The following is a 12,294-nucleotide window of genomic DNA, read 5'->3' on the forward strand; positions in this document are numbered from 1 at the left end:
TTCGGGAGACTGAGGTGCATATCAAAGCAACACAAGCTTATATTTAAATAATCTCAAACTCCTTAAAGGAAAACTCGGAAACTTATCTCAAAAAATAACTGCTGCGACAAGTTTTAGATTTTATAAGGCAAATATTTAAATTAATTGTAGAGTTTATTTTCAAAAGGGTTGTTCATTTCGTCCCGAAATATATTTTAAAGGGTTTCTTTGCGATGAACTGTCGAGTATGCAACAACAACAACAACAACAACAACAACAACAAAAAAAAAAAAAAGGTTGTTTAACACTTGACCTCCTTACCAGACTTCAAATTGCTATATAAGAAGGCCGAAAAATAGGGCGCTGCTGAAGTTTAAGCTTTTGCTATCGAACAAAATGGAAATGTCCTCTTCTAAAAACAAGCATGCTTACTTTGAAAACATTACTTGTTTAGCATACACTTTGCAAAATATATTTCCTCCTTGAATTGTTAACGTCTCTCGACTTCAATCCATTGTTTCAGGGGGTCCATTAATTGTAGTGCTACACCTTCAAATTTCAGTTTTAACTAGAGCAGAATTTTGTCCATTTTTTCCATCCAAGAATTTTTTTTACCATTTAAATAAACGGCGGAAGGCCATTTCAAAATTTGGGCCACTTCGATCACATGTCGTGCGACATCTCCAAATTCGAATTTTAACTAGCTCAGAATTTTGTCCAATTATTGTCCATTTTTTCAATCCAAGAAAAAATTTTGCATCATTCAAATTAACAAAGTAGGCCCATTTTAAAATTTGGCCATTTCGATCAGCTTTAGTGCGACATCTTCACATTCGAATTTTAATTAGATCATAATTGTGTCCCGTTTTTGTACATTGGTGAACCACGAAGAAAATTTTTTTACAATTGAAACAAACGACAGAGCCATTTAAAAATTTGGCCACATCGATCACCTGTACTACATCTTCAAATTCGAATTTTAACAAGCTTAGAATTTTCTCCAATTTTTCACATTCTTGAACCACCAACAAAAAGATATATATATATCATCCAAATGAACGAGGGAGGTTCATTTCAAAATTTGGTCACTTCGATGACCTGCAGTGAGACTTCAAATTCGAATTTTAATTAGCTAGAATTTTTTGAATATTTGCACATTTTTGCCACCAGGAAAAAATTTCGTACTATTCAAATAAATCAGGGACGGATATTTAAAAATTTGGCCACTTCGTTTACCTGTAGTGAGACACGTCAAGTTTGAATTTTAACTAGCTTGGTGGTACAAAACTACAAAAAACAGTGAAAATTCTAAGCTAGTTAGAATTCGAATTTAAAGATGTTACACTACTGGTGAACGAAGTGGCCAAAATTTTGAAATGATCCTCCTTCGTTAATTTGAGTGTTAATTTTTTTTCTTGGTGGTACAAAAATGTACAAAAATTGACATCTTCAATTAAAATTCGAATTTGAAAATGTCACACTAGAGGTGATTGAATTAGTCAAATTTTGAAATGATCTTCCTCGTTTATTTGGATGGTACAAAATGTTTTCTATCTCATACAAAGATTGGACAAAATTCTAAGCTTGTTAACGTGCGAATTGAAGCATGTCACACTGATCGATGTGGCCAAAATTTCAAATGGCCCCTCCCTTGTTTATTTCAATGGTACATAATTTTTCTTGGTGGTACAAAAATCGGACAAAATTATGAGGGATTTAAAATTCAGATTTTGAACATGTCGCATTACAGGTGATTGTAGTGGGCAAATCTTGAAGTGGCCCTCCCTCGTTTATTTGAATGGTACATTTTTTTTTTCTGTGAACAAAAATGGACAAAATTGTGAGCTAGTTAAATTTCGAATTTGAAGATCTGTCACTACAGGTGATCGAAGTGGCCAAATTTTGAAATGGCTCTCCCTCTTTTACTTGAATTTTATAAAAAGAATTTCTTGGGTGGGCAAAAACGGACAAAATTCTGAGATAGTTAAAATTCAGGTTTGAAGATGCACTACAGGTCATCAAAGTGGCGAAATTTTTAAATTGTCTTCCCTCGTTCATTTGAATTTTCAAAATTTTTTCTTGGGTGGACAAAAATGAACGAAAATTGGACAAAATTGTGAGCTAGTTAAATTTCGAATTTGAAGATTCGCACTACAAGTCATCAAAGCGGCCAAATTTTTAAATAGCCTTCCCTCGCTTACTTGAATTTTACGTAAAGTTTTTCATCGGTGGACAAAAATGGGCAAAATTCTGAGGTAGTTAAATTTCAGATTTGAAGATGTGGCACTACAAGTCAAAGTGGCCCAAATTTTGTCCCTTTGTTAATTTGAATGGTACAAAATTTCTAAGTTGGACAAAAATTGACAAAATTCTGAGCTAGTTAAAATTCAATTTGAAGAAGTCACACAACTAAATGGACCCTGTTTCAGGAGATAACTTCTAGATTTTTCTTTCGGTATTTTTATACTGCCACAGGATCACAATTTCAAATCTACATACACACACAACAGTAGCAACTTTAACTTCTGAGATGGGTGACGTGGAAATTTTGTACTAGGTGATTTGATACTGTGCCGGAAGAATGAATCACTCACCCCTTTCTTATTCTCTTTTTACACGACCTTGGAAAATATTCGAAGCCGATAACAAAGAACCATTTCAAGGTCTTCAGTATTTATTTTAGAAACTTGGAATTAAATTTATGACGAAAGTTATTACACGTTAAAAATTATCAATTTGATCGTTTCTTTAAATATGCATTTATATGCAATAACGGCATAAACATGCACTAACCTTCGGAATATGTAAATATATGCACTATAAAACTACTATTTTATCCCAAAACAGCTGAAACGAATTTCTGTTTAAAGAGCATATCAATATCACATCAGGAAAAAAATATGCAAATATGCAAACATCCGGTCTAGTTATATAGAACGAAACTAACATCCCGTGGGGCATCTGAAATCTGATCCTGTTTGCTGGAAATTTCTGAATCTGGACCATATTCTACACAAGAAAAAACTGTCTTTTTTGGAATCCTGCTTTGGACAAAACAAGAACATTACCATTTTCTTGTTATATTAGGTTCTGGTTCACACACGTTTGAAGGAATACGTTACTACTACCTGGTTCAAGGTCACCCCTTTCTGCCGTGCTGATTTTTGGACTTGTCGAGAAAATCAAAAACTGAACAGTAATACGATCTTGTTGGAAAAGTCAGTGCAGGATCCATTTCATGTAATACGCATGATGTCATCTTGTATGTTACTCAACGACAATGGGTGACACTGCAAGGTTCCTACTGATCGAGAAATTATTTCCCTGACCTTTGGCAGGAAATTCCCCGAGTTTCATGACAGGTATCGGTGACATAAGGAATATATATATAAACTATTTCATCGAGACAATAATTGCTCATACGTACATTCCACTTACCTCAATCTGAGCAATGTTTCACACTGACCATTAATGGTTGGCTAAGCTGAAATTTGTGTACAATTAATGTTAGAAAAAAATATTTTATAAAATTTCCCTGACTACATTTTCCCTGAGTTTCCCTGACCTGTACCATTTTCCCTGCGTTCTTCCTGACTTCCCTGACCAGTAGGAACCCTGCACTGGCAGTAAGGTGAAAATTCAAAAGGTGACTGCTGTTCGAGTATCGGCTACTGAACTTGGATTCATCTCTTAAATGCATCTACTCATCTGTTGAGGCATGGAAGAAAATTCGTGTCCAGAAACACCCAGGCACAGAACCCAAATGTGTTGTGTCCGCTACAGATGTCCTATGGGCTCTGTTGGATAGCTTGCACGTGCTGTATCCTGATAGTAGGAAGATCAACGATCTGAGAAATGTTGCCATTTATTCCATCCGTGTACCATTCATTACTGAAATCTGATTGTAACACGGACAATATTGATACAATGTAATGCTTGTATTGCTGTAACGATTTGAGTTATTCAACCGGCAGTTACATGAGAATGGGGGAAGGAATTCGATGAACTCATAATACTGAATAGTTGTTACAGGTGTAAAGCACATTACTTTCAGGTATGTAATAAATTCGATTTCTAACATATCGTAACTTAATCTACCCTAACCTAACCGAACCTAATTTGGTTAGGTTAGAAATCTAACCTATTGTATTTAGTATATCAACCAAACTGTCAGATATCATTGTAAAATATTTCCTTTACATTACTAATATTTGTTTATTACTCTTAATACAACACATTTTACATCATGTATTACAGGGTAAAAGTTACACTGAATCTAGAGCGGTATGCTGAAATAAAAACCGCCTTCAAAGGGGAAAATTTTGCAGTTATTTGTCCTACAATTTACCTTTCGATTTCTCGGAATTTAATTTTTGTGGCCTCCCCTCCCCCTCTCTCGGTCAGTCCAATTATTTCAATTCGCCAAAAATCTAAGAAAAAATCTTTGTTAACTATATGGAACTTCTCCCCCCCCCAAAAAAAAAAATCTCTCCTAACTGACAATATACTGTTCCCAATCCAGTTATCTGCTACAGAATAAATTCAATCTGAAGCTAATTTATTACACGAGTTCTACAGAATATCGCTAGAAGCTCAATTTGGCAATATTCAGTCTATTCCCAAGACTATGGGCTACTTGCTTACCAAATTTCGTTAAATTTGGCCAGTAGTTACCGAAAAATAAAGTACCACATACATACACCTGGAGCGAGTCTGAAAAATCTAGTATGGTTGCATGAAGACTGCATAAAGCCATACCTCTCGTTGGACAGTCCTATTGCAGAAGGAACTGGTATCCATACTATTTCTTTAACCAATATTTCTGTAAATTTCCGAATGCCATATCGATGGATTACTGCACCTTTCGTCTTTTGAAGCGTTGGCATAGCAGAGATCCTACACCATTAACAGACCTTGGAAGTCAAAGTGGTTACGATTGGACATGTCTACACTGCGTGCCAGTCTCCTCCAATAAAAACCAATGCAGGGTCACCAAATACAGTGTGTGTTAGCGTCATGAAATTTCCTGAAATAAACTCACTTCAAAATTGTCACTATAGATCAGACAGTGCCTCTAGAAGTTTTATTACCCCTATGGAAAGTTCTTAATTGCTGTTATTAACCTACCGGTGCCTATGATGTCAAAATACCTATGATATTGCTAATACCATGGCACTCTTAATACTTTCTCGCCAATGAACCGAATATTTTATACAGGGAATATTGATATTTGAGTATTAAATCATTCGGAACACTTAGTACAATCCCAAACCCAGATAAACGTCATACATCTAGAGTGATAACCAGAATTCAATTATTTCTTACAATTTGCGCACATCTGATCAACTGGCATAATATACAAGCAGGGCCTCAAGGCCTTGGGAGTCTGCGAGTTAACATCCAAAGTATATCACAAAAATGTTTTTAATAATTTATTTGACTTCAAGATTTCTTTACAAAATTAGATAAATTAAACAATGGAAAAGTCTACAAAGTATTAAAGCGGCCAATTTTATTGTAAAGAGTATTTTGTACGCTACATATACACACACACACACACGCACACTTCTATATGTTGCCAGGGAGCAGTAGAAATTACATACTGGAAGATTTCTTTATTCTTTAAGCAGAAAACAAGTCGCTGCTACCACTTAAAAGTATTTCAACTACCGAAGACGAGTTTTAATATAAAATATAAGTAGAAACAGCGAGTTGTCATTTGTACAGTTCTCACCACTACATAGACTACTATTAGCTTCTACGTGGAAATTTAGAATTTTGTAATCAAGCTTGAATGGCAACACGCGAACTTCAATGCCAACATTCTCAACCAGGGTAACTGCTACGGACTAACTCCACTACTCAGATCAAGGCGGATCCATTTTTTCTTTCTTCGAAGAAAGACTTCGAACTGTGGCGTGGATGTATTTCCAACGGGACGAGACATTAGAAGACAACTCTAAGAGCCCTCCTTTGCGCCACTAACATTATTCCAGCAAATATAAAAAGTAAACCAACAAGCTCAAGGAAATCAAATGCCACTTCGTAAGGTTTTGTAGTCGCCTACAAAACTGATAATACAAAACCAACAATCTACGGAACACATCTATTGAATATACTACATAAAACAAAAACGGCGGCTGACTGAATCTTGCATCTTAATACAAGTCCATGAATGAAACACGAACTAAATACAAATGTGAAAAAGTTAATACAGATTACTTACTGTATGCTATACACAATCATTTCAAAAGCTTGATTGACAAAATTCTAAAAACTTAGCATTTCTGAATTTATATTGGCTATTTTTTTAAACCCCCATTTGTATCAACTGTACAAAAGATTATTTTTTGTAAGAGATTTTTCCTCTCAATTTTGTATGTAAAAAATGCCTCTGAGAAAACAATTTACAAAAAGCATGACCACCATATAAAAATGCCAACATTTACAGACACCTACAACAATCCGGATATACCATGCAACGTTTCAGCATTTCAACATTCCCCCCCACAGTACTCAAGAAAACAATGTCCATGATTGTGCATGCAGAAGAAATAATAAACAAGGAATGGAGTGCGATGATTAAACATTTCCACATGCCATGCATCCCTCTGTTTTGGAAGCTGGTTTTAGAAGCATTTCCTGTGTACGATGGATGGTCCAGACTCGTCGTACTCTTGTTTGCTAATCCACATCTGCTGGAATGTAGAAAGGGAAGCTAAGATGGAGCCACCAATCCATACAGAGTACTTCCTCTCAGGGGGAGCGATTATTTTAATCTTCATGGTGGAAGGAGCCAGGGCAGTAATCTCCTTCTGCATCCTATCAGCGATGCCTGGGTACATTGTGGTGCCTCCAGACAGAACAGTGTTTGCGTACAGGTCCTTTCGGATATCAACGTCACACTTCATGATAGAATTGTAGGTGGTTTCATGGATTCCGCACGCTTCCATACCAAGGAACGAAGGTTGGAACATGGCCTCAGGGCAACGGAATCTCTCGTTACCAATAGTGATGACTTGTCCGTCGGGAAGCTCGTATGATTTCTCAAGAGAACTGGAAGACGCAGCGGTAGCCATTTCCTGCTCGAAGTCCAGAGCGACATAGCACAGCTTCTCCTTGATGTCTCTAACGATTTCTCGCTCGGCCGTGGTGGTGAAGCTATAGCCTCTCTCTGTAAGGATCTTCATCAGGTAATCAGTGAGATCTCGACCAGCCAAGTCCAAACGTAAAATGGCATGGGGTAATGCATAACCTGAAAGAGAAGATGAGAGGGAAGAGTTAAATAAGTCAGAATACAATAAATATTGTAGCGTAATAGTTTTAAATTGCTGATGCACAAAATTTTACGAGTTTGCAGTCAATTTTATTTATTATCTAAAATGTATTCTTTCAACTTCGATTCTGTTTTGTGTAATAGTAAAAAGAAATTTGAAATTGTAATATTACACAATTACTTCATATTACTTCATATACATTTACAATCAGCAAACTTCATGTTGAAAATTCTGCTACTTTCTTACAGATTTATTGTGGACAATATTTGATCCCTTGTTCTGGTATTTTCTGAATAAAGCTAGAATTGTGTTTGCGTTTTGATTTGGTATCAGGTTGGTTATGAAGGGTTAGCTATGTATAAATGCCTTGATTATTGTTTGTTTCCCTTTATTTTCTTACTCGACATTGTTTTGCCTTTACTTACAAGGAAAGTACTTGGGCTCGAACGGGCGAATACGCACAGAAAGGAAAGCATGTGTAATATTAGCACCCCAGAAGCAAACAGTGATGTTAGTTTTTCGGCAAGATGCTGTAAACGTCCGCAAGAGCAGGGCAAAGTAAAATACGTGCCATAACTTCAGGGCGTTTATGAAGTCTGACCCAGGGCCATTTTTGTGGAAGCCGTTGAATGGATGGAAACATCGCCGCATGTGTATCTCATCTTTCGTGGTACACGCTGCATGAATGTATTGCCCCTGGGTCCCCTAGAGGGTCCCAAACTGGGTCCACTCAATTTTTAAATGGTAAAGGGGCAAGTAATATATCGTTAGAAAGGTATTTTGAAAAGTTGCAACAAGTCCCGAGTTTGTGTGAGCACCTATGTAAAATGGTAGACTTTCATGACAACTGTTGGTGTTTTGACTGCCTACTATTTTGTACAGGGTGAGCGTAGAGACTCGGGACTTGCTTCATTTTATTTCTTTTTACAATACCTTTCAAACTATATACTACTTGACCTACCTTATTTGAAAATTGTGAGGTACACCATGTCTAGAACCCTCCGGGAGGACCCTGGAATACAACTTTCATTCAAAATGTGTCCCTAAAAATAAAGTGACGCGTGTTCGCAGATTTATCCATCCACCCAGCCTTTTTCCGCAAAAATGGCCCAGGGTCAGAGTTTATAGACGCCCTGAAGTTCAGACACGTATTCTACTTTGCCCTGCTCTTGCGGATGTTTACAGCATCTTGCAGAAAAACGATCACTGTTTGCTTCCGGGGTGCTAATATTACACATGCTTTCCTTTTCCTGTGTATTTACCCGTTCGAGCTCAAGTACTTTCCTTGTTAGTAACAGAGAAACTGGAATTTTAAATGTGCACGTGTCTTAACGCTAACGACCTAGCCACATTGAAACAGTTTCTCATGAGATCAGTGAACTCAATGCCAAGTGACCATAGAAAAGATGGATGACTATTCACCAAATGGTGGTGTCCTTCAGAGTCCACCCAGCGTCGTGAGGACAATTTAGGAGCTACATGAAGTAGCAAACTTCGGTCTAGAAAACTAGCACTAACGGTGACGCCGATGTGCTGATCACACTTTACCCCAACATAACTACTCTGGCCCCTAAAGGCTGTTGCGCCAGGAGTTGAGTTTTTTCAGTTTTATTTACAAAGATGGAATAATGGGCTAACAAAATGCAAAGTTACATACGTCAAGCTATTTATATAGCTTATAGCTTCCTATTCGTAACCTGATACTCATGAACGCATAAAACCTATCTTAACCGAAAAGTCAGAAGGTACCAGCACAAGGCATCTAAAACAAATCCATACGAGAAATAAAGGCAAACGAAATGGTATATAAAATTATGCAATCATGTAGTCTTTGCAGTCACAAAGTAAGAGCTCACTTTCATTTTACAATCTCATGTGCAAACTTCTTGGCAACAGTTTCTTAGAACAATTTTTATTTTTCTTGTTTGCAATTCCAAAATACGTATTTCCATCACTATTCGGGGTATCAGAAAGTAATTATTTCAGTTCATTTTAGCATATTGTTCTGTAAATGTAACATATTGTTCTTTGAAAAGTAAATAAAAAAAGTTTATTTTAATTTAAGATAATTGGTTTCAAGCACGGCCGGCCTTAAGAGGTGCGGGGCTCCAAACTCGTAGCCAACTTGTACTAAGATCTACAGATATCTTGATACGCCCTTAAACTAGTAAACAAAAAAACAATTGAAGACATTCACCTATTGGCAGCGGGACATCGACATACTGTGATATCACCAAGGTAACAGTGTTTCCAACCCAACCAAGTATTTTTTCAAACAACTTACAATATCAGATTTATGATTTAGTGTTGCATATAAAGGACGCTACAGTATCACAAACATCTAAACTTTAGTCTTCTCTATAGCAGTAATAGTGTCAAGTGGGGCAGACGGAACAATATGCATCCAAAGTGTTTCAGTGTCTAGTAGTATGGTCATATCGTAGATTTCGGATAAAAGGAACAAAGATACAAGGGATTGAAAATGAGTATCTTCAGAAGCCTTTATTTTGAAAAACTGCTTAGATCTAATCTCAGTTTAATAAATCTCAAGATCATAATGCGGATTACAGCAATTTGATACCTCAAAACAGTTCTAGAGACAGGGTAGATAATTGCAAAGTTGGTAACACTAAAATTATGTAATCCCGAGAGCTTGTAATTACACACAAAAGTATCGTTTTAATGTTACAGAAGCAAAGTAAATCAAAAATAGTTTTTAAAAAAGTTCCAGCTAATACAATGCATTAAGTAGTACAGTATCAGTCAAAAGTAAGACCACGGTCACATTTCTTCCTAATGTTGACAGGATTTTTTTTTTAAGCTTATATTTTTGATGGGAATTTCGAGAGTTGTATGAGAGATTACTGACATAATAAACTTATCTAATGTTTTTCAAACAAATGCAAATGTGGTGATACGGAATATATAGTTTTGAAAAATGCACTTATTTTACACCTCAGCAGAGGATGTGTCCACTTTTGCATACGCACTGTCGGACAAACCAAGCAGATTGATTTCCATTACTAGAAGAATCTTTATCCCCCCCCCCCCCCAAAAAAAAAAAAACATTAATGTTCCATTTTAAAAAAAAAATGGTAACGACAGGTTTCATATTTCGAGATTAACGAAAATTGATTTTTACATAGTCATCGTGACAAGTGTTACAGTAGCAGAATCGTGCCTAAAGCATTCATCAAGTATACATTTTCTCCAATAGACAGCGGGAGTTTTACAGTGTAAGTTCTCATGTGGTAGTGCCATGTGTACGTGCAATATTACTCAGCTCAGTTGTTAGAAGTTAGCTGATAGGAACGTTATGTATTCGCGTTCTTTTGTAACAATAGTAAAGAAATCAATTTGAGGAGTGAAGTGGCAGAGTGACATGTATAAATATGAAAGGCGCCATCAACAGATTGCGTGTCCAAGGAGAGGACGCAGTAATTGTGTGGGGCTACATAACATCAAAAGTTGTTGGCTTACTACGGTTAATACATTTCTACAATGAAAGTGATTATACTTTCTTCTGTCCAGAAATTGCTGACTGGTTCTTTTGTCTCAGAGAAAATGCGCCATGCTATAAATCTGAACGAAAATTAAGCAGTTTGGTGACAACGAAATTCGCCAAGTAGAAGTCCTGATTTGAATTCGATTGAGAACCTCAAACACTATTAGAGCAAGAGTGACAGCCTACCAATCAACAAGGAGATTAGAGGTTACACCGCAAGACTGAAGTTGGTTAGAAGCATATCTAACAGTGTGAAAGAATGTTTAACCATTTTTTTTATATATCTCGAATAGTTTGAGAAGTTGTTGTAAATGGTATTATGATCTATGTCTATTGCAAACCATCTACGAAACTGGATGTGATACTTATCAACATTTTTTTTTTCGAAATTTTTTTTTTCAGAAAGTCAAATTTTTAACTCCTTGTAACTTTCTTCCCATTTGCTCGAGTATTTGACACTAAAGTACTGTGAATATGCATCAGCTCGCCCCCCCCCCCCCTTTTTTTATGTAGATTTGAAATTAATAACCTGACGTAGTGCCATTTGAAAAATGGCAATGTTGGGTTGGCAACACAATCTAGCTATATTGTAGAGCACCAAGTTATTAAAAACTCATTTTTCTGTGGTAATAAAATGCATGTGAATTAATAGATCAAACAAATATAAGATTTTAATAATCCACATATAAGCTTACAACTAACTATCAATATTTGTTTATCATCCTGAAAAGTACCATGTGAAAAAAAGACTCCTTTTAAATTGTATTATCAAAAATACCTTCGTTTTCTTTACATATTCAAAATGTTTATAGCTTTTATAGGAGGAAATTATACCGACACTTTCAACATTTCTGTTGACTAATAGCGCAAAATAAAAGCAAAACACAAATATAGGTTAATCTCTGGTGCGTGGGGTCCCTGGTTCGATCCCTGCTCAAGCCAAGTGAACTTTGTGGTGGACAAACCGTGTGTGGGGGTTTACTCGGGGTCCTCCAGTTTCCTCCCATTCATTTTTCATCAGTCTTCTTTAGCCTAGCCGGCATGACCGAGGACGTGAAACAAAGATTTAATTTTACAAATATAGGTTAACTTTCTCCCCTGTCAATAGTATTACAAGGGAATTTGTACTCCTCAACGTTGAACCGTGAAAATTCACTCCGAAGTTAAGGACTATCGCGGATTTTGACCCAAGTATAAAACATTTTCTGATTCTATCCCGTCTTTTTCTATCATGAAATTACTATAAATCTTAGCTGCAGCATTCTAGCATTTAAATCTGAACACTGATTTCATATTATAGCAAACTGGAAGTCTTCAACTGAAATTCGCGAACAGCAAACTTTAATAATCTGTACGTAAGCCAACAAATCAATTATTAGCAACCAGACGTTTGGTCCAGTGGTAAACAGGAAAAATTTCAAATTCGCGCCACAGATTTTTTCTACGTAAAATTATGAAATAAGGGAAAACTAATCAAGCTTTACAAGTGTTCATTTGTCTATGGAACTAGCTTTAACAGTTTGTTAAACTTTT

General features: G+C 36.3%; 1 protein-coding gene across 1 annotated transcript in view; it reads right to left on the minus strand.

Moving 5' to 3' along the window:
• Positions 1-5,431: 5,431 nt before the first annotated feature.
• LOC145665007 (actin-5C-like) overlaps positions 5,432-12,294 on the minus strand; it is a 34,612-nt gene continuing 27,749 nt past the window's right edge. Inside the window, exon 5 of the mRNA XM_081732194.1 lies at positions 5,432-7,234. Within this exon, the coding sequence (XP_081588320.1) occupies positions 6,609-7,234 (626 nt within the window). The 3' untranslated portion in view covers positions 5,432-6,608. The remainder of the gene's footprint in view (positions 7,235-12,294) is intronic.

The sequence above is a fragment of the Thermobia domestica genome, chromosome 11, assembly GCF_964235325.1.
Source record: "Thermobia domestica chromosome 11, izTheDome1.hap1.1, whole genome shotgun sequence".
NCBI classification, from domain to species: domain Eukaryota; kingdom Metazoa; phylum Arthropoda; class Insecta; order Zygentoma; family Lepismatidae; genus Thermobia; species Thermobia domestica.